The sequence below is a fragment of the Nelumbo nucifera genome, chromosome 1 (genome assembly GCF_055504915.1).
Source record: "Nelumbo nucifera cultivar China Antique chromosome 1, China Antique-T2T, whole genome shotgun sequence".
Classification (NCBI taxonomy): Eukaryota; Viridiplantae; Streptophyta; class Magnoliopsida; order Proteales; family Nelumbonaceae; genus Nelumbo; species Nelumbo nucifera.
Genome location: NC_142649.1, coordinates 174493608 through 174516776, shown reverse-complemented (window position 1 = coordinate 174516776; position 23169 = coordinate 174493608). Strand labels below are relative to the sequence as shown.

General features: G+C 36.6%; 1 protein-coding gene, 1 long non-coding RNA gene and 2 other non-coding genes across 10 annotated transcripts; 1 reads left to right on the top strand and 3 right to left on the bottom strand.

Annotated features, from left to right (window-relative positions):
- Window positions 1-88: 88 nt before the first annotated feature.
- LOC104596353 (small ribosomal subunit protein uS3x-like) lies at window positions 89-6580 on the bottom strand. The gene is made up of 6 exons (XM_010257454.3): window positions 6420-6580; window positions 6087-6234; window positions 5762-5933; window positions 1663-1717; window positions 1304-1435; window positions 89-1090 (listed from the first exon to the last, which is right to left on the bottom strand). Exons 1-6 carry the CDS (start codon window positions 6447-6449, stop codon window positions 932-934), a joined length of 696 nt encoding a protein of 231 aa, XP_010255756.1. The 5' UTR covers window positions 6450-6580; the 3' UTR covers window positions 89-931.
- LOC148804183 (small nucleolar RNA snoR143) lies at window positions 2750-2910 on the bottom strand. Its single transcript, XR_016081783.1, has one exon. It is a non-coding gene; the product is annotated as a small nucleolar RNA snoR143 (small nucleolar RNA).
- LOC148804182 (small nucleolar RNA snoR143) lies at window positions 4323-4486 on the bottom strand. Its single transcript, XR_016081784.1, has one exon. It is a non-coding gene; the product is annotated as a small nucleolar RNA snoR143 (small nucleolar RNA).
- Window positions 6581-9032: 2452 nt separating the features above from the next.
- LOC148804181 (uncharacterized) lies at window positions 9033-23072 on the top strand. Of its 7 annotated transcripts, none has more exons than XR_016080681.1 (4): window positions 9033-10208; window positions 10294-12003; window positions 21134-22192; window positions 22907-23072. It is a non-coding gene; the product is annotated as an uncharacterized LOC148804181 (long non-coding RNA). The 7 variants fall into 7 exon arrangements; XR_016080684.1 differs by lacking the exon at window positions 22907-23072 and having other exon boundaries at window positions 9033-9506; window positions 9974-10208; window positions 21134-22900; XR_016080683.1 differs by lacking the exon at window positions 22907-23072 and having other exon boundaries at window positions 9033-9506; window positions 21134-22900.
- The last annotated feature ends 97 nt before the right edge of the window (window positions 23073-23169 follow it).

Sequence of the window (23169 nt, the reverse complement as noted above, 5' to 3'; positions counted from 1 at the left end):
GATTTACACTTTACCTATGGCTATGGCTTAGGTCAAGAGATGTTAGTATGTTACCAACGTTAGTTAACATATTGGTGACCCTGAAAGCTGATACGAATAAGATACACGGCGTGATAAATATAGATATTTTGAACCTTTGGTTGGGATTATATACAAGCTTCATTAAATAACAAGGAAAGAATGGAAAAGATTAAAGAAAAATAATAATTAATTAATAAAATGCACCAAAAAATTAAAACAAAAAAGTAACAATATCTACAATTATCAAGCGCAGTGGAAAGATGACTATTTTCACAGAAATAGTCCCTGCTTGACCTGATGATGATGATGTTGATGGTCTCTCTATGTATAATCATCAGCACCTGCAGCCATCCTCCACAAAATAAAATGCAGAAGCCAAAGGAAGATTGCATTTGCAGGAAGAGAGTGTAACCATTCCGGGAGAGCTTCAACACTTCCCAGAATCCCAGCTACTCTTCATTGGTCCAAACTCCAAACTCCGAATCTCAGCTGGATAAGTTAGTATTTCTCTCTTCTAAGACCTCGTACGAAGACGACCACGCCTGAATCTCATCTGGATTGGGTGGGTCAAAGGGTTCAAACGACAGGATGTCAAATGGCTCGACTTGACCTCGACGGTTGGGCCTTGGTATCATCCGGGTTAAAAGATTTAAAAAAAAAAAATACGATAAACAAGCAGAATAAAGAAAATGGACAATAAATAGAAGAAAAGAAAAATGTATTAGTTTATTTATCCGTGAAAAAAATGCCTCGTTGTAAAAATAATTCAACCAAAATTTGGCTCGCAAAATCCTTTAATGGAAGTCAAAAATGAAAAAGATGAATGACATTTGGACCCAAGAATAGATGACCCCTTCCCTTCCTAAAGTAATCAGAAAGAATGCTATCTGAATCAGAATAGGACATATCGTTAAGCAACCTCAATTTCCCTACTCACTACAGGCTTGACCAACTCCTCGTCATCTTTCGGGGGGTGAATTGTGACAAGATCAGGCAATGGAGTTGTCGGGCCTTGCTTCCCCTTGGGATCCCAATCCAACATTATCTTCACCTTTATGCCCAGGACTCCCTGCATTCACCATACGTATTACCCATGGCACCGCAGCAAATTAATAATAAACAAAAAAAAACAAATTTTTAAATTAGCATTTAGAAATCAATACAATGCATGAAATAACACCTTTCTAATGGTCAGAGACAACTAGAGAGTGAACAAAGACCACCTTGAAAGGCAGTGAGTAGAATTTTGAAGCAAGGAACTTGGCTTAGTTATTCCACTGACCTGTCTAAGCAAAACATGCCTTACGGCTGAGTCTATGTATTCATTAACTGGCTGACCAGAAGAGATCATGTAACCATCTTTGAACTTCATCGATTTGGCACGTTGTGCACGGAGCTTCCCACTCACTATAACCTGGCAAGGAAATAATTTCCATTTAAGACCAGTAGCATGGTTTGTAATTGTACTAATGGTTCATTTCTTCATGACACTTGAAAACTTACAAAGAGGATGGCAAAACAGGATTCATGTAACCAACCCCATATAGTTGGAATGATCAAATAACAATACCCATATGGTTGGGATACGGCTCAAGGTTTAGATGATGCCTGATGTTGATGAATAGCCACCATGAAACTTACCTCACATCCTTTTGCACCACTTTCCATGATGAACCGCAAAACACCATAGCAAGCCCTAAAATGAGAAAATGGGTACCAGCTCAGCTAAACTACAAAAATTATTGCAAGACTTGAAAAAACAAAACAAATAACTTCTCAAGAATTTGTTATGCCTTCCAACAATATGTTTCTCTCATATTCGATCAACAAGAAATTTTAAACATTGCATTTCAAGCATTGTATTTGTTACCTTATTTTTCATCTTTGAAACATCTTGCTCATAGGCCTCTTCCTTTTATGTTTCTTCCATACTTTTCTTCATTTCATCTGTCTACATAGGTCTATTTGCATTTCCATAGTCACCATTTACTAAAAGTAATTAACTCTTACTTGAATACATCCTCAAAACAATAAGTAATAATGCTTTTTGTCATCTTTTTTATTATTTATTGTTATGCTCTAAGTAACCCCTTTTGTAAGAAAATACTAAAATCAACCTGACCATGACAAATTAAAGATTTTAATTTATCTGCCAAGAAGCTCCCATTCAGACCAGACATTTATTAAGCTTTCTTTATTTTCTCATCTTTCCTTTCTGTATATGTCTAAAGTCTAAACCAGTGCTTTCAACCCACAATCAAACCAATCAACCCATCACTCAGCCAGAGTTCCGAGTCCATTACTCCATTTCACCGCTAAACTGCTTGCCTTCTAAAACCGATTGACTCATTCAATGACCAGGTGACCAAGGTGGTTGAACCACCAAAACATTTGACGCAGTCAGCATGTTAGATATTAATTCTTTTTCCTTTTTTTTGTATTTTCTCGGTCCCATCATAAATAAAAATATTACTATTTATCACAGTTATTTTTATTTAATATGATATTAGAAATGTCACCAATTTTTTCTACAAAATATTATGTATTTCTCAATAATTTTTAATGTTTTTATATTTTTATTATTTAATTATGATACAACAAGTTGACTCATTTGAACCATATGGTCACTACACTGACCTGCCACCTAGGCAAAAGAATATCTGCTTCAAGGTCAGCTTTAAAAAATTAGTGTAGACTGTTCACTGTTAGTCAAAAGGGGGAAGGGATGTGATGTAAGATGAAATCAGTAGCTGAATGGCAAAATAAGCCAATCACCTGTGGATTCATCTTTACGGTTGTCTGGCCGCTGCTGATTGAACAGCTTTTTCTTTATGCACCTAGCTCAAGACCTCCCTACAAGAATTAGAGAGGCCTATGATACAAGTGCAAATAGTCAGGAACTCAGGAGTATAGGTTCAAAAGAACCATAATTCCCAATCATCACATAGATAAAATGAATCCAATATTTGAAAGATCTTTCCTGACACAATTTTAGTATCATGAAAGGATAAAAGCCTTCCATCTTTTAGCAGAGTTTTTGGCCTTTAGAAAACCCAATATCAACAAAACTCACTGATTGTAAACATTCATTTCTTCTTCTTTCTCCATAAGTCTTCCTTGAACACATCAGAAATTCCATGGCTTTTAAAAATTTCCCTTGATAAACCCACAAGTACACAAATAGCATCATTTATGTTAAAAGCACAGCTGCAAGATGCAGCACTAACAGGATAGAAATTTGAAGTAACAGTATGGTACTCCACACTCCTAAACAATGTAAGCCTTATGTGCACCCTGTTACTGCTCTTCATTTAAGAGACTTTCCTTCTTACATTCATCTTTTTATAAGAAATAAATAAATTAAAAATGCACAACCCTGGACATGGATGTCAACATGTCTTGGTGGCTCAACCAAAATCCTACCCAAAGGCACCCCAAGTTCCCAACTCAACTAATTGAAAAGAACTACCGAACCCAACCCACAAGCAGCATCCCTTCTTTATTGAAAAGAACTACAAATTTGCAATGTCACTAAGTCACTTGTCACAGAAGTTTCATGAACATTCCATTATGCATATCTATCATCTGTTGAGTATACATAAAGGTTTATGATAAATATTGTTTAAGGTTTCATTTAAAGGGAAAAAATCCCAAGTCTTCTAATGAGATAAAGAGAGATTAATATGAGACAATGTCAACAAAACATCTAAACCAGCAAAATCACAATGCCCATAACAATATGGAAAAGAAAGAAAGTTGACTTTGTGATCCCAACAGGTCAGGTTAAGTGCAAGTCTACTTCAACCCGGCAACAAATCAAAGCTGTCCCAAACTTGATCAAATAAGATCAGGCCAATGCATGATTCCCATTTAGGGCATGCTTGGGAGTGCTTTTGACCTAAATGGGCTTCTGAAAAAGCCATTTTTTGAAACAGGATTTTTTAATTTTTTGCAGGTCACCTGTTTTTTTTCAAAATAGCCTCTTTCAAACATACAAAGCAAAATGGAGTTTTTTCCTGCCTTTTCCAATGCAATAAGCCCATTTTGAGATTTTTCACCAAATGTTTTCTTGACTAGATTTTGGCTTCTCCAACAAGAAAAGCACAAAAAGACCATTGGAAAAGTGCTCCTAAACATGGCCTCAACCCAATCTATTCACATCCCTAACCCTGAATACTAACCTAAATAATCAGCTCCAAAACCTTCCTAAAATTAGTTCCAGATCTCAAAGACTTGTTTTCTTCATATATTCATTGGTAAGACTTTATCATTATTTAGTGAACAGGACCAACAGGTAGTGAAATTGTGAGATGAAATCAGTAGACAAATGGCATTTGAGCCATTCACCTGTGGATCCATCTCTACAGGTTGTCTGGCCGCTGCTGAAACAGAACAGCTTTTACTTTGTGCACCCTAGCTCAAGGCCACACTACTGGAATTAGAAAGGTCTACAGTACAAGTGCAGAGTAGGGTAAATGCAAATGTAAATGAATGGAAACATAACCCCACACTCCCCTTTTTATTGCTCAATGATCAAGAGAATTTGTTAGAATAAACTCGTTAAGGTAGGGATCAGATAAAGAAATCACAAAACAAACACTGTTTGGTCAGAACCACACTCCCAAACGAACCTTATTTGGAAGATCCAACCCCCAGTACAGTTCTCTTCAGTGGACATTAGTTGTTTGATATTAGAGAATACTAAAATAAATAAAAAGTCTTTCAAAAAATTATTGTACATTCAGCATAAGGACTGATTCCTAGCATGTTGTAATAAATAAAAGGTCTTTCAAAAAATTATTGTACATTCAGTGGACATTAGTTGTTTTGTACAATTACATTCAGCGTCCAAGGACTGATTCCTAGCATGTTGTAGTAGCCATCACCTTCAATTATATTGCCTTACTAACAAGCTCTTGATTTGCTTTAAGCATCATGTATAATACCAAAGTTAGAGCATGATGGTGGCGTATAGTCATAAGTTAGCATGGATCGTGAATAATGCTGACAACATTTTTTATTTTAAGAAGAATCACAATACTCCAATCTTGAAAATAAGGTTCTTTCGTTTGACATGGCCATATAAAAATGAAAAAGATATCAACTCTAAGACTTCTGTCTGGAAAAAAGGTAGGCATTTTTGGGGGTTCAATTGGTCGCATTGGTCCAACATCCTAATTGAATTATTAGGCATCTTCATAGAAACATTCACTTGAATAGGAAACTTTTAGCACACTGACCCCATTAATAATGTAGCCCTACATTGTAAACCGATAAGCTACAAACAGACCTGATTGGATCCCATACTTCTGACACTTCTATTACTAAGTTATGTTCTGAACTGCATGAGCATCAAGCACACTTCGCTGTTTACATTACCCTTGCACCTTGGTAGACAGAAATTCTGCACCAAACGTTTATCTAAACAAGTAAAGCATGCTGCCAAGGCAATATAATCCACGAAAGGGTCGGTAATGCAGAATCAAATTAAGAAACAAAGACGGTGGTTATACAGAACAAATCAGATATCACGGTCAGTGCATCCTAGACTACGCATAACACTCCAACCAAACGACTAAACCACCCCTGATTAAAAATAAACACATACTGAATACCAGCAAGCATACATTTTGCATATAAAACACAACATTCAGAACAATCCACACACCAGAAAACAACACCGATAACCCACAAAAGAAAAACATGCATAGAACCAAAGACGAGAAAAGAAGTAGCATACCTTCGAACAGCAAGACCACCGAGTAGCTTGTACCGTAAGGACTCTGCTTGAGCGATGGCACAAAGGCCTCGATTGTTGACCTTTTCAGCATACAGTTCCACACTATTCTCAGGAAACTTGAATCTCTTTTGAACAACAGAAGTCAATTCCCTGATTCTTCTCCCCTTCTCACCTGTAAAATAAAGGAAACGAATTAAATCTATAGCACCAATTACAAAGTTTGCTTCTTTTGGCAGATCTTCGTTAAAAAAACATAAAAATGAATCAGAATTGAAGATATAAATAATAACAACTTTAGTAAGCAATAAAATATATACCAACTTACCAAGAACATTCTGGGTTCTGGTAGCTCGGATGATGATCTCAGTGCGCATCGGAGTGACACGAACCTCAACGCCTGAGTACCCATCCTCAGCAAGCTCTCTCGTAAGAACCTCGTTCAGTTCGGCGAAGAAAACTCCATCCGCAACGAACTGTATACGACAGAAAAATAGGACACCAAACAAGGGTGAAACAAGTTTGAACCAAAAGTCTTAAGGATCCAAGATCACTACTAGGTGAGGAAGAGTTCAGATTAAACTGTAATCAAATGTAGATCCAGCAGATTGGGCTATTCTTAAACAAGGATTAGAGCTTATTCTTCATAGTTCATACTCACCTTCCTCTTTTTGCTCATCTGAGTCGCCATGATTGGAGTTGACGGGGCCGGAGAAGCTATATTGCTCTGAGGATTGTGGCCGAAAACTGAAACACCAAAAAACCCTAGCCTGGTGAGATTTTGGAGAGGAAAATAATTATATAGGAGCGGATGGCAGCTCAGGCTGCAACCATGGACAAGCCGTAATATGCAATAGACGGGTTGGGCTCGGGTTTGGGGCTTTTTGGTTTCGGGTTGAGGATACGTTCAGTTTGGTAGAGCTCGAGCTCGGTTCGATTTCAATCGAGCGATTTGCCGAGCTCAAGCCTAATAAAGTTCGGTTCATAAGGTTTGCAAGTCGAGTTTGATATATATAATTATATATAATAAAATTATAGAAAATAATGTATATAATAAAAATATTATAATTCTTAATTTTTTAAATATCAAATAAAAATTATTTTTATATATAATTTTTTTTTCATAAAATATTTTTCCTTAAATTGAGCTTGAGCTTATGAGTTTTTTATTCGAGCCGAGTTCGAGCTCAATGTTCTAGCTTGAACCGAGGAGCCTTATACAACCTTGGCGAGCCGAGCTCAAGCCTCATACTATTCGGTTCAGCTTGGCTCGAATCTACCCCTAGAGAGAGAGAATCTATTAAAAACATATATCAAGGAAAAGGGAAATTGTCTAAAAGACTCACCATGAGTTTTCAACATTTCTCTTAGATTGTGTTTGGTTTGAAGGAAAAAGTAGAGAAAGGAAAGAAAGTGTAAGAATTCCCTACCTTTTCCTTCAAAGCAGACATAACCTTAAAGTCACCACAACTTTTCAAAATGTCTAAAACTCACCATGTCACTAACTTTATGTTAAATAGACTAATGGGTGTTAATATATTATCATTTTAACCTTCATAAAAAAATATATAAAATATAAAGGAAAAAGTCCAAAAAATATTTTCAAATATAAAACACATAAATTACAAAAAATATAAAAATTATAGAAATTGCGAACAAAATAAAAAGTTATTTTCATATTATATAAACTATTAAAATTGAAAAACAAAATTAGAAAATAAAAATTGTAGAAAGAACACAAAAAATTATAGAAAAATGCAAATAAATAACAAAAATACAATAAATTTTTTAGATCATAGAAATTAGAAAAAAAGTAAAAAACATTGGAAATTATAACAAAACACTAAAAATGCAAACAAACCAAGAAAATTGAAAACTAAAAAAGACAAAAAAAAACTCGAAAAATATAAAGATTGGATAATGATGCACCCTTTTCCTCTAACTCACCATTCAAAGGTAATTTAATCATAAAAATTATTATTTATGCTGACATGGACGCTGAAGCATTAACGGTGCACTAACGGAAGGTGTGTTTTGGAAAGTAAAAACTTACTAACATGGTGAGTTTTAGACATTTTGAAAAGTTGTGGTGAGTTCAACAAAAATATTGAAAACTCATGATGAGTTTTAGATATTTTTCCTAAAAAAAGAAAGAAAATAAACGAAAATAAAATAAAAAGAGAAAGAGAAAGAGAAAGAGAAAGAGAAAAAGAAAAAGTTGAGCCCTAAGGCTCCGTTTGGTTTGTGGGAAGATTTAGGTGGGATGGGAAAATGTAAAAATCTACTTCCATTGGTTGGTTTTATACACGAGAAAATAATAAGAAAACACTATTTTGAGGAGAAGAGAAGAGAAGGTGAGGGAGAAGAAAACACTATGTTTGCGACTGTATCTATGAACCCAGAAGAAGAAAGAGAAGAAGAGAGGAGAGAGGGAGGAAGGAAGTGTCTTCGATATGTGTCTACGAACCCAGATCTAAGTTCTACCATGGCAAAACTTAGATCTGTCTATGAACCCAGATATGTGTCTGCGACTGTGTCTGCGAACCTAGAAGAAGAAAGAGAAGAAGATAGGAGAGAGGGAGGAAGGGAGTGTCTCCGATTTGTGTTTGCGAACCCAGATATGAGTTCTACCATGGCAGAACTTATATTTGTGTCTGTGAACCCAGATTTGTATCTACGAACCCAGAAGAAGAAAGAGAATAAGAGAGGAGAGAGAGAAGAAGGGAGTGGCTGAGAGGGGGGTGCCGCCGCCGCTGCTTTGTTTCTAGGTTTGAACGGGGAAGGGTGCCATTGTCACTGGTTTCACCGAAATAGAGAATGAACAGTGGTTTCTTACATTTTTCCACTGGGGTCGCACGGTTTTGGTGCGATCCCAAATCCATGATTTTAGAATCTAATATCCCACACTTTTCTCATCCCATCCCCCTCTTTCCCTCAAACCAAATATGAGAAAAGGGAATATTTTTTTTTCTCATTCCCATCCCACAAACCAAACAAAGCCTAAAGGGATTTTCTGTTTCTCATTTTATGTCAACCAAACATAGTCTAGAGGTATTCCTGTTCCTCTCATTTTTCCGCCAAACCAAACACATCCTAAAGGTAAAATAAAAATCTATCTTATTTTATTTTTTTACTTATATTATCATTCCATTGCAATCAACCGCAACAAAGGGAGTTTAACATACCTACCTCCTATAAAAACATATCTATCCTACTTATAAAAGAGTGAATAAGTTCTACCCCCACCTGTATATGCATACAGAGGGAGGCTATATATGTAATTTAATCCTATTGTAATAGCAACCAAAAAAACAATGGTTCTATGACTTCTATCTCCACCAATTATCTCCTGTCTCCCACAAACCTTTATTATTTACGATTTGCTTCTATTCCTCTTCCTTTGAATGGTGTTTCGGGTTTTAGTTTTAACTTTTAACAAAGGGTTTTAGTGGTAGTTTCTTAATGAAACAGTGAGTATTTGGGTCTTAGTCGAGGTGGTAATTTATGGGTTGTGACGAATGATTTCTGATTTGTGCGTTTGAGGCAGTGATAGTTTCTTAATGAAACAGACAGTAATTGATTGAGATTTTCTTTTCTTTTTTTTTTTTTCTCGATCATTCCCTCTTTTATATATCAGTTTTGGCGGCAAGGTTGCATGGTTAAACCATTAGATTATCGATGATTACGATAAGATGGAGTCAAATGGGAAGATTGCGAGGCTCTAGGTCTTTGTTTGCATTGATAACAGGTACGTGGGTTTGAAAAATGATTCTTCTTTCTTCTTTTAGTTTTTCTTGTGCCAAATCTGGTAAAATGAATGTGGAGAATGGAATTCCACAGTGGTGGTTTGGGTGGCCATTAGACCCATGTGGCGACTATTTTTAGCTCCGACCATATAGCCTTGTTAAAAGCTTATGAACCCAAGGTTTCGGTGAACGTCACTTCCGGAACTAGGAATGATGACAATTCACTTACAAAAAGATTATTGGAACAACGAGTGTTTGCAATCCATGAAACTCAATTTCAAAAGTACTCCTTTCAGTTTTTGCATTCAGAAGCTTAGGAACCGAAGTCCTATATCCTACTGGAACAGAAAGCGTTTATAAATCACTTATGGAAATTGCCTATGAACCATATGTTCCAACACATTACGCAACTACAGTTAATAGTTTTGGTGATTCTACAACACCAATATTACAACGATCCACATGTCAGGTCAAAGTTTTGGCACTTCAATTCCGTTGGCAGAATCTTGCTTGCAAGTATTGAAGGCAAGCAATTCTATGCAATTTATGCCAAGAGGTTATGTGGAGTTTTAATTGATGGGCGTGGGGATGTGTTGGAAGATCTTACCAGTCAGTTGCAACGATGCAATTGCCTAACCAGTCACATATTCCTACTGTAATATCAGCACCAACTAGCTGTTATGTTAAACAAGGTTATAAAAATGGTGGGTGTGTTTCTATGGGAAATTTTAATCAAGAAAATGTTATGCCATGTACAGGAGATACTAATTTACCTTCAGTTTCCTGCAGCTATCAATTGGTCTATCCCATGGCACATTCTACCAATCTCTGTTCTGATAGGATTATTGAAAACCCAATCCTCTGCTTCAGGCCAGTGACTACTTCAGGAGATCTGTCAGGCAATATACTTCATGCAAAGCTTGAAGTTCCTTTTCAAGCTGTATGCAACCATTTACATGGCATATCTGGGAGCACCAATCACTCTGTAAATAGTAAAGCTGGTTATTATGTGTTAGACAAGAAGCATATTTCATGGCCCCAGCCCCACATAAGGATGTTGAGATGTCAGAATATTCCACTGATGTAGGTCATGTCAATAGTTTAAAACTTGGATGTAGCAGTGGATTTCCTTCATTTAAACTCAAAGTTCAAGTAGGTCCACAGTCAAGTGTTAAAGCATTAACCAGTGATTGTAATGGTTTCAAAACTTTATCCGGTGATATTGCAACTTCAGTGGATATTTCATTATGTAAACTTTCACTTTCTCCATTAAAAGAAGTAGAGCCCCCTTGCACTTTCATCTTCTCCTATTAGAGATGATGTTTCATAACCCCTGTCAAGACATGAGATGGAGCCTCAAATAAATCTTTTGAATCTCATGGATGAGGAAAAGTTAAGTTTAAGTCCATTTGCTGAAGAATCAAATGGAATTGCATTTAATTTTTTCATTAGTGGAAGAAATGTTTCCAAATCCTTGCCAAGAGACATGAAATGGGTGCTCACACAAGTTCATCCGATATCATTGGCATTGGAAAATTGAACTCAAGTCCACTCATTGAAAAGTTGGACAGAATTGCATCCGATTCTTCCTTCAAGGATTCAAAACAATCAGGAAATCACATTTCTCATAGAGAAAAGAACCAACAACAAAATGCAACCAACTTAAGCATAGTTCATAAGGTATTTGTTTGTTGACAAATAAATAAATGATATTAATAGTTTACTTCTCTTGGTTTCAATTGACCAATTAGCTTGTTTTGGCAAGCTGAGATTAAGGGATCAATTAAATGTTCTAATACCATTGGTGGAATGTATAGTGACCTGTCTATGTTTTATACTCATTTAGCTACCAAAGAGTTGCAAGTAGTCTATCATAGATAGTTTGCTTTTATACCAAAAAAAAGAGAGAGAGTTTTGTTTAGGAAGGTCTTCTTGTTATTGCGGTTGCATAATTGGACTTTTTTTATTCATACTATATGCAGATAGTTAAAGATCAATACAAGAAAAACGCTCTAACCTGGCGGTCTTTATGGCCGCCGCTGTAACTAGAGATAAGGTGGCGCTCTTAAAAGAACCGCCGCTTAAACCAGATTTGGGGTCTTGCACAACGGTCCTTACGAACTAGCACAACGGTTATAGCCTTAAACCGGATTTGAACCAGTCTCTCCCACTTCTTGATGGAAAGGTTGTGCTAGCAGAAACTTTTGGCAGAGAACACTGCTTCTCGACAAAAAGGTTCTGCTTCTCTCTCTCAGTCGTCCCTCTCTCTCTCTCTCTCTCTGTAAAACCTAGAAATAGAATCAGCACCTTCGCCTTTCCTCTGTCATGCGGAAGCTAGAATCTCTCTCTTTCTCTCTCTCTCTCTCTCTCTCTCTAAAACCTAGAAATAGAATCAGCACCTTCACCCTTCCTTTGTCCTGCAGAAGCTAGAACCAACACCTGGTGGGGCTATTCCACTGACTGTAGCAGCGCAAACCAACACATATCTCTAGCTAACAGGTATTAGATCTCTCTCTCTCTCACTCTCTCTCACTTTACGTATTTTGTCATGTGTATTAACTTGTAATGGTCTTTACCTTTTGAAGTACTTGAATTCAGGAAGCAAAGCCATCACAAACTTCTCCGTGGCATGAAATTTAATGAATTGGCATAGTGTGAATATGGATAAAGAGTATGAATTCTAAGGATGAAGATTTATTTGCTTTTACTAAAAAATACCTTTTAATAGATCTTTTCTTGCGTTTGATCTCCATCTCTGTCTCCATGGGTTATCTCTACATTCTGGAGTCATTGATCTTTATACTATTAGAAGGTTTTGGTGCATATATTTATTATTTTGTGATTGGGAATTTTGCATTGGGACTATTAATTATTATTAAGTTTGAAGCCCTAATCCCAAATGGATAAAGAGTATGAATTTTGCATTGGTGCATATATTTATTATTAGTTATCATTAGGTCCAATATTAGCATATTGGACATCAGATATAATCCCAAATGACAAAAGTGGCCGGTTCTCTTGTAGACTCACTAATCCACTTGCTAAGGTCATTTGAGTGCAAACTAGATAGACATCCCTGTCAAGTGGCAAGAATAATCAAGAGACCAAACTCATGCAAACAAGTGGTTCTCTTCAAACTACACAGAAACAAAAATAGGTTTTGCTTCACAATGATGCACATGTTCAAGAGATGGTAATATGAATCAATTAAAAGAAAACAATAGCAATAGTGAAATTAGTAATAATAATACAAAAACATGAAGCATGAGGAAATTTAATGGCTTTATTGAAGAATGTGAATTGAAGGAAATACCTCTGCTGCAAGCTAGTTACACTTGATCCAACCTTCAGGAAACCCCTTCGTGTTCGAAGTTGGACAGGTTCTTATTTAACCTAGCTTGGGAGAATAGTTTGGAAAACTTGGTTGCTAGAGCGTTACCTAGGGTCACCTCTGATCACTGTCCTATCTAGATAGGTACTGAGTTTTTTCCTACAGGACCCAAACCTTTTAGATTCGAAAATATGTGGCTTACCCATCCAAATTTTGTGAAAAAAGTGAAGGAATGGTGGGGTGAAGAGAAGAGGGGGGTAAGATGGAAGGGGATCAAGTTTCATAAGAAATTAAAAAGGTTGAGAGCCAAAATAAAAGAGTGGAATAGAGATCATTTTGATAGAATTGAGGAGCAAAAATTGTGCCTAATCTCTCGAATAGAAAACTTGGATGTAAAGGAATCTCAAAATGGGTTGACTGAGGAGGACAGAGTGTTAAGGAGACAATTGAAAAAGGATTTGGAAGAGGTGTTACTGAGGGAAGAAATTAGTTGGAGACAAAAATCTAGACACAAGTGGATTAAGGAAGGCGATGGGAACACTAGATTTTTCCATGACTTGGCAAATGGGAGACAAAGAAAGAATCTTGTGACCAAGCTAGAGATAGGAGAGGAGGTGATTACCAACCAGGATGACATAGCCAAAAAATTTGTGCCCCACTACAAATCGATTTATAGAAGACCTTTAAGTGAGAGAGCAGTCGTGGAAGGGGTGGAATGGCCAAGAGTTGATGACGGAATGGCAAGGTGGCTGGAAAGGGATTTTGAGGAAGAAGAGATTAAGAAAGCTGTCTTTCTAGTGGATAGATCCAAGGCTCTAGGTCCAAATGGCTTTACAATGGGTTTTTATCAAGATTGTTGGGAGGTGCTGAAAGAGGATTTAGTTGAAGTCTTTAAGGAATTTGCAGACAATCACATTATAAGCCCTGGAATGATGCCACCTTTTTGGCCTTGGTACCTAAGAAGAATGATGCCAACCACCCAAAAGATTATAGGCCTATTAGTCTGGTGACAAGCATCTATAAAACTTTGGCTAAAGTGCTCTCGTTGAGGATCAAAACATTTCTCCCTTCTATCATTAATGAAAGCCAGGGGGCTTTTATTCAAGGGCGACAAATAACAGACCAGATCTTAATTGCGAATGAGTGTGTGGAGGAAATGAAAAGGTCTAGGAAGAGAGGTTTCATTTTGTAAATTGGTTCTTGAAAAGGCCTATGATTTGGTGGATTGGGAGTTTCTATTAGAGGTTATGCGAAACTGTGGATTCGGGGACAAGTGGTGAAGTTGGATTTTTTGGTGTATCAGTACTCGTCACTACTCTATTCTGGTAAATGGTATGGTGAGGGACTTATTTCCAACTTACAGGGGTGTCAGGCAAGGGGATCCACTCTCACCCTTCCTTTTTACCTTAGTAGCTGATGTGATTAGTAGGATCATTACTAAGGCTAACAGTGAAGATGCCATTAGTGGTTGGAGAATAGGGAGACACCAAGTCCCCGTAACCTACCTTCAGTTTGCATATGACCTAATGATCTTTTGTGAATGAGGTTTTAGCGAAAAGGTAGCAAACCTAAAGGAGCTAATTAAAGGATTTGAAAGTATTTCTAATTTGAGAATAAATTTGGAAAAGAGCTGCATAGAGGGTATAAATTTGGAGGTAGGGGAGGTCGAGGCTATTGCGGAGTGTCTTGAGTGTTCCATCTTTGCTTGGCCTATGTCATACTTAGGGCTTCCTTTAGGGACAAATCCTGGGGAGAGTAGATTTTGGACCCCAGTGATAGAAAAGTTTGAGAAGAGATTAGTCTCATGGAAGAGGAATTATGTCTCTTTAGGAGGGAGAATTACCCTAATAAGAGCTACCTTGGCTAACTTACCTACCTATTTTTTGTCTGTATTTAGGACACCAGTTAGGGAAGCTAGGAAACTGGACAAGTTGATGAGAGATTTCTTGTGAGAGCCAGGACAAGAAAAAAATGATCACTTGGTTAATTGGGAAATTGTGTGCAGAAGTAAAGAAGAGGGGGGTTTGGGACTTGAGAGGGTAATTGGAAAAAATCGAGCTCTGTTAGGGAAATGGTTGTGGCGATGGCCATTGGAAAGAGAGAGATTGTGGCATGAGGTGGTGGGAAGCATTCATGGGAGATTAGAGAATGGATGGGATGCTGGTGTATCAAGGCAAGCTAACCTAGCAGCACCTTGGAAGGCCAATCACAACACCCTTCCTCAATTCCTCAATTTTATCAGGTATGAAGTTTGTTCTAGCAATGTTGTTCATTTTTGGAGGATATTTGGGTAGGAGACACACCTTTAAAGGATCTGTTCCCTTTGCTATTTTCTGTTTCTTTGTACAAAAAAGAGGTGGTCTCAAAATTTGTCCTCACCTTTGGGAACACCCTTAGATCCTACTTGGGATTTTGGGTTTTGTAGAGGACTTAGGGATGATGAAATTGAATATCTTTCTGTCTTGCTTGGTTGTCTTAATCAGGTTTGTTTGGATCCCTCCAAGCCAGATAAGAGGGTATGGACTCCTAGACCCAATGGAACCTTCACTTGTTCTTTCTTCAAGTCCATCTCTCAACTTTCTACTCACCAACCCTTTCTGTCAAAAGAAATTTGGTGCGGGCCAGTTCCCCCAAAAATTATGGCATTTTGTTGGGAAGTATTCCATGGGAAAGTAAACACTAGATAACCTACAAAAGAGAAGACCTTTCCTCTGTATTTCTCCTAATTGGTGTATCCTCTGTAGAGCTCACGGTGAGGGTTGTTACCACCTATTAATATCTTATCCCTTTTCTTCAGACCTTTGGGCTTGGCTACTTTCGTTGTTTGGGAGTAGTTGGAGTCTACCAGCAGAAGTTCACATTGCTCTTCAACCATTCTACCTTTTATTGGCCTACAAAAATAGTAGTAGTTAGGAATGCTAGAATTTTGATGGAAGGTGCTAGGGCAATACCTTGATTTGGACTCTTTGGGAAAAAAGGAATGCTAGAATTTTTCAAGAAAAGGAAAGTAGTAGTTAGGAATTGAAAGACTGTGTGTTGAATAGGGCAATACCTTGGCTGAAGACCTTGGAAATCTTTCATCAATTCTCCTTTAATGAATGACCTTTGGAGAAATTGGTCAGCAGTAGCGAGGTGTTCATCCCTAAAGGACAAGTCAATTACAAGCTGGTCTCCTCCATCCAAAGGCTCATTGAAGTTGAACTTTGATGGAAGGTGCATGGGTAATCCAGGATTATCCGTAATGGGGGGTGCTTTGAGAAATGAGAAGGGAGAGATTTTATTGCTCTACTGAGGTCCCTTAGGAATTGGGGACTCCATCAGGGCAGAACTATTAGTTGCTGTACAAGGGGTGCAATTTGCAAACCAGCTGGGGGTACAACACCTAACAATCGAGGGGGATTCCAAAGTGGTGGTGGGTTGGTTGAAAAATCCTGAAGAGGTTATGTGGCATTACAAGAATGAAATGAAGAAATTTAGTTTGTTGACAAGGAATATGTTGGTCACTATACAGTGGGTGGGGAGATCAGCAAATACTTTGTCAGATGTGTTAGCCAAGCAAGGGGTAAATAGGGAAGAATTGTTTTGGGCTCAGTTGTGATTCTTGCTTTTCTTTCCTAGTTTACTTGTAAGATTCAAGGAGGGGCTGCAGCTCGTGCCTCTCCCTGGGATGTTGTATAAACTCACTCTAAATCAGCTTCTGAAATAATAAATTTATTATCATTCATCAAAAAAAGAAAACAAAAACATGAAGCATAGAGCATGAATAATCCATTTTCATTGTATGGTTGTAGCTACCTACGTTTTCATCTACTGTGTTAACAATATTTTGAATTTAACTGTTTAATGCAACTTGTCTTTAAGAACATTACATTCCTTTATGATGATTAGAGGGGAGGAAAGGAGCTAAAGTATACATGTTAGTTCATGCATGCACATACTTAGGCTTCGAACACTTGAAGCTACAATCAATATACATATGGTCTAGCAACACAGTTTTTTCTCAACCCTGGGAACAAGCAAGTCTCAAGAAAAACTAAATTATGGTCAACCTTGAAACCAAATATGTCTCAACAAGAAAATACCTAGGGAATTCATAGGTGAGTAGGCAACCTTTCTTAATGTTACCTGAAGATGTTTTTTTATCATGTTTTCACCTGAAGATGTTTTTTCAAGCTCGTTGTGGAATTCTTCCACAGAGAACTCTATGTTCCCTGAAATTAGTTATGGACTCTTCTCTCCCATATTGACAAGAAATATTTGGAATTTCACTCTGCAACATACTTTACTCCTCAACAAGGTTCTTCTCCTTCAGTGCTGGAGCTTTATCTTCAGCTCCCATTGGGTTGGTGATAACTGATATTCTGATTAGGTTGTAATTAGGTTAGATTTTGATCCAGCCACATCCAACTCCAATCTGATTATCTAAAACTTAAATCTGGATTGATCTAAAATCGGATCGGATCTAGGGTCTTGGATTAGATTCAGATTAGATCCAAGTTTGTTTTATCATCTTAACAAAGAAAAAAACTAAAAGATTAATCACCTTTCAGGAATGACCTTGCAGGAATCCCAAAATCCCCCAAATCATCTTAACTAACAAGAGACGCAATGACCTTGCAGGAAATCGCAGGAAGATAGTTTGTACCACACAATCTGTACCACAGTACTCATCTTCTGGGTTTTCCTTTCAGGAGATGAGACACTTCCACACTACCTCAACAATACAGCAGTCAATCACCATGGTTAGTGCATCGTATAAGAGAAAAAAAAGAAAGGTGGACAACTATCTTGTAGCAGAAACCCCAGTAGAAACAGAACCCATTCCCACAAGAAGACAAATGAAAATAGACTAAACTAGGGAAAAGGATTGCTGGATCAATCCTACTCCCATACCATGTTCATCTGCAATATTTATTCAGAATAAAAGAATGAGAAGAAAAAGACAGGATGAGTTAAACAGAGAGAATTAGCAAATGCTACTGATCAATCTACTTTGAACTTTTAACATATCATGAGGTCAAAATAATAAAGTTATAAGTTGTCGCACTAGACCAATCCGCCTGTCCTAAACAAGCATAGAAACCAACCTTTGTAGTCCAAAAATTAACAATCTTAACAACTTTAAGATCCACATGAGAAAGGCAGAATACCAACTCGTGGTCAACACTCAATGTGATGGTCAACATACAAGATTGAACTATATTAAGAAGTTAGCTTCATGGTTCCATGGACTGCATCAAAGTTCTGGTCCCAAGAAATAGAAGACATTAGATGACAAAGAAAAGGTTTGTAGAGGATATATATACTAGATTTTGTCTTTCTAGTGTCAATCAATATTTGGTAACATGTAATTATAGGATTACAAAAGAGCATAAAATTGGAATTTCTTACTTTACATTGATTGTTCACAACATGACATTTATCTGCTGCTAAGCCCCATCTCAGTAGAAAAGTTGCAGCATCTGTATACCTATATTATGAAACAACAAAATATACCAAGTGATAAAATGATTAAAAAAAAGAAAGTGCTTTTTTTTACCTAGTGAAATAGGTATGATGCTGATATCTATAAATATAATTTCCAAAACAATAATTATTCTTTCATGGTAGAAATATGTTTTGGCATCATTGTCTTATAGAGAGGTTGTGGTTATCCATAGATATCACATCTTATCACATGCAGATCTATAATTAAACTGAACATGAGTATGGTGGATGCTTTAATAGTATCAACCACATACCAACCAGGGAAAGGTTAGTGATCTTTAAAACCCCGTGACCAAGCAATAAAACACCACTGATTGATTCCATACATTTCAAAACACCATAATATGAAAATAAGCCATAGCAAAACTACAAATGAGGCACTACAAGTCAATGGACAATAGCCACTCATGCTTTCTTACCTAATATCATTCATTTCCTTGTTCATGCCCAAAAGGGTTAGATGATGGGGAGAATGCAGAAAATGTTGAATCAACAGGATTGGTCTGTAAGGTCATGAAAGCTGAAGGAAACAAGGGAATTGAGGTTGCAAGTGAAGTCTCGAGGTCTAGAAGAATTCTGAACCATATCTAAATAGGAATCTGAACAATGAAGTTCGGGCTTTCTATGAGAATTGTTCTCCAAGCTCAGAGACGCCTCTCGGAAGTCTGTGTGTCAGGTTGATGGAAGTATCTTGAGCGTTCCTTTTAGGGCCCTTTTATAGATCCTGGCACTTCATGCATAACAAGAAAAGTATGATCATCCCCGAACACAGGGGAACCTTTTGTTAGCAAAGTGCACTAGTTTGTTTGGTTTGTGTGGTACAAACCTGCACTAGTGATGATCAATTCTATTTTGATGCTTTCCACTAGACTATGTAGCTTTATGAGTGGTGTTTTTATAATGATTTTTTAATATCATAATTTCCCTGAGCTATGTTGACTGGGAAGTCGAAAGCTAATACTAAGGTGAAATCTGATGTTTTAAATGACAGATAAAGGTAAGAGGATTATTACTTTTGGTCGGTAACAATCAAAACTTTATTTGCATACCACCTTATTTATCTATACTTAAAGACATCCATTCATATCTCAATCTTTTTAAGAACTAATATCCATGTAAAGAAGGTAGTTAGGCTAATCATGCTTATATTAATGACCCCAACTAGACTGTTTGTTGGATCTACTCCCTTCTATGTTAGGTGTAGCCTTAGTGATGGTACTAGTGCTGGAATATAGTGAATCCTTATTCTTACACTGCAAATATATGTTAAATTGAATGTGCAACTTTGGCAGGCATGGCTTGAATTTTCTTTCATTTTGAAGGGGCAAGGCCAAAATCAGTGGAAAATAGAAAATTTTCAAATCAGTTACCATATTTGCACCCCTAATGTCAAAGTTGTAAATGTAAGTTTATACTTGCAGATGAACAACATTGAGATGCACATGTGAAATCTAAATTAAGACAGAATGTATATACAACCCAAAATTTGGATTGGCTAGAAACTCTAAAAGCATGGATTATTAGAACCCAGGTTTTACACTAGCATGGAAGATCAAGAATCAATTCAACTTTCATATTTTCATCCATCTCAACTCTTATAAACTCTTGCCTTAATGCTCAATTTAAGGGGTACCTGATCATTTAGTTGGTCTTTATGGATGAAAGATGGGAAAAACAGTTTTTTTTTTTTTAAAGATTAAAGACTATTGTAGGTGAGGGACTTAAAGTCCACTGCATTATCAAGAACATAAACTAAAATTAACAAGAATATGTTACTAATGACAATGGAAGGAAAAGCTCTTAAAGATATTAGATTAGTTTCTATTGTGCATGCATCAAGGACATATTCATTTAGATGATGAGAGGATATGGAACTTAGGTGTACCAGGAGGAGTACAGAAAGCGGATAAATGCATAAACAGCTTCAGAAGGTACCCCTGGAATCTTGATATATCTAACACCATCCTTAACTTTAGCTTGCTGCAAAAGGTTTCTCAGCACTGGTGAAGCCATACCCTACCCAAAGAAAAAATCGCATTACTAAAAGTTGTTTTGTATTCATAAATTCATGTTTCTATAGTATCCCTTTTTTATTCATGTTCAGAACATCATAAGAAGACCCTGAGAAGTTATAATGATTCAAACTTTATCTGAATTTTGTTGCTATGAGCCAGGGCAGAACATGAGGAAAGATAGAGCATATGTAAAATGCACTGAGTATGGGCATTAGAGGAGGTTATGGGGCAAAACCACATGATGTAGCTAAAGCAAGAAAAAGCCATAGCAGAGGCTCACAATTTAATCAATACCATTGGATCTTTTATATCCCTATTTACACCTAAATCAAGTCCATATTTTATAGATGTGCTCATGTAACACAGAAGCTAATGTCAATCAGATTTTCTGGTTGAGACCTCTTCTGAAAATATATTTGTTTGCATAGAGGATCTTTATAAGATTCCCCAATTTGTTAAGCAGGGAGCAATTTCAAAGTTCAATTTGCAGGTGAAAGGGCATAAAAAAAATGCAGGTGAAATAAAAGCCAAAAATGTGATCATCAACCCAGTCAATTGTTAATGCAAGTCCATGAATTTCATGGCAACTCAACTGATCCGAACTCAGAACAGAAAAGTCCCAAAATAATATATAGAAATCAATCCTTCCTAGGGAAAGTTACACCATATACTCTCAAAATCCATCACCATCACCATTCCAAAAAAACAAAGGTCAGTCAATTGCATGAGCACTTCCCATACTTGCTAGTGAGTTTTTCAGTTAAAATCCAAGCTAGTGAGTTTTTTCTTTTTACAGATGATTGTGGAAGAAATGAATATCTTGACAACAGTGTTCCTCCGATATGACATGGAGAAAATTTACTATCCCAACTCTGTTCTACTTACAAAGCCAATTAGCAATTTCTACCGAAGTCCAGACATGTCAGACGTTGTGGATTTCACCATCGATGCATCCACATCTGTCAAGAATGTAGCTGCTCTTAAGAAGGCTATACAAACGGTAAGTAAATTTCTCTCCTATTGAGATCTCTAAATAATCATTAAATTATACCAGTTATGAACCACATAGCCTAGGATGTTCATTTAGCCATGGTCAATGCATAAGAACCATATGGTTGGCTGGTTTTTAGACTGCAATCCAGCAGAGAACATGATTTTCTCTTTTGAGAAATCACACTCTCCACATGATCCTTCTTTCTCTCTCTAATTTGCCTAATATAGGGATCATCTTAAGTCCATTCTAAACTCTCTCCTACTGTCTGACATAAATGCCCTTTAGAAAATTCTATTTTAGGAACTCCCCTTGACTTGCTTTGGTTAATTACCCCTTGACTTGCTATCAACCTTCAAGAAGTTTCGGGAATGAGTTTGTTGGCTTGTATAAGACAGAAATTACAAATAACAAAATTACAAGATAGATGCAGGGATATGGGCTTGCTTTATCAGGGCTGCAAGTTTGTGCCAACAAACAAGTGAACACATGTTCTTGCTAAATTCACTCTGAGATTCTGGATTTGATATTCCAATCAGGTATACATTACTTGTTGATTTTATGCCTATGTACAACGGGAACCATGACAATCCAAAAATTATCACCTATTTCCCTTTTTCTCTTCTTTGAATTTATTTTTAATCAAGTACATACTTCTGTAGGATTCTGATTAAAAAGTTTGAGTCACTTGTTAATGAGGCCGATCATTTACTTGAGCAATTAGAACCTTTGGAGGATAATGCAGCCTTTAACTTTGTCAATGCGTTGGAGGACCTATTGTGGGCATTTTGAATGCCGGGCCACTGCTTAATGGGTTTTCCAACTAGCAATCAGGAGACACATTTATTGCCATGATGTGTTCAGGTAGTCACTGAATTGACTTATATTTTATATATATATATATATATATTCATAAGTTATTGTGGGAGTTCCAAGGATTGGAATGGAACTTTCGGGGAACTGAACTAATCCTTTCCAATTAGTCACAACTTTTGTTAGTCAACTGAACCTGATTAGTGGTAGGAATGTTCATGCATGAGAGTTGAGACACCATATGCATGGACATGCTAAGGAGACCATGAAGAGACTTGATGCAGGCTGAACTGTAAGAAAATGGATTAAGAAACCCTGCATTTTTTCGGCTTTATCTCAGAATGGGCCAGGGTCATTTTGAGAGTTGGAGGACCTAACAGGATCATTCTATTTATATGGTATTTTCCTATGCTGCCACTGGTGTAGATTCAGTTTCTCGTTTTAATTGAATTCTATAGCTTGGAGATATTTATATGGTCATATGTGATTTAGTTATTATTATTTTTTTTATTTGTATTTTTATTAGATCTTTATATTGAGATTTTATTTAGCTTGGAGTTCTTTAATAATTTAAACTGACATTCTTTTGCAACTTAAGTGTCAAACATCCAAGTTGGCCAAAGTAAGCCCTTACAAAGTGAGAAAACAATATTGTTTTAAAGATTTTCACTTCATTTTACTTGATCTTGTATTTTGAGCATTGACCAATTTTTTTACTGATAAACATAATCCATTCCCTAAAAATTTATATGGTATAATTTGCAGGTTCAACCATTATGTTAAATGGATTTGCATTGGAAGACATGTTACATTATCTTGGAAATTGGATTTTTTTTTTTAATTCCTTGTACTTTATACATCAATTGGATGTTGTATTTAAACAATTTGTTTTGGATATTATAATAATAAATAATTGAATTAATAGATTTTGTTTTAATTGCATTTTTATTTAAATTGTTTTTTATGTATCAATTGTCATGAGATTTGTATTGAACAGGTATTAAAATGAGATTTGTCATGGAATTAAG

Excerpts from the sequence above, each read along its gene's own strand:
- LOC104596353 (XM_010257454.3), bottom strand. The coding sequence starts at position 6,449 with ATGGCGACTCAGATGAGCAAAAAGAGGAAG. Across the intron at positions 5,934-6,086 it reads CAGAACCCAGAATGTTCTTG|GTGAGAAGGGGAGAAGAATC; the intron begins GTAAGTTGGTAT and ends TTTATTTTACAG. Across the intron at positions 1,718-5,761 it reads GGTGGTCTTGCTGTTCGAAG|GGCTTGCTATGGTGTTTTGC; the intron begins GTATGCTACTTC and ends TTCTCATTTTAG.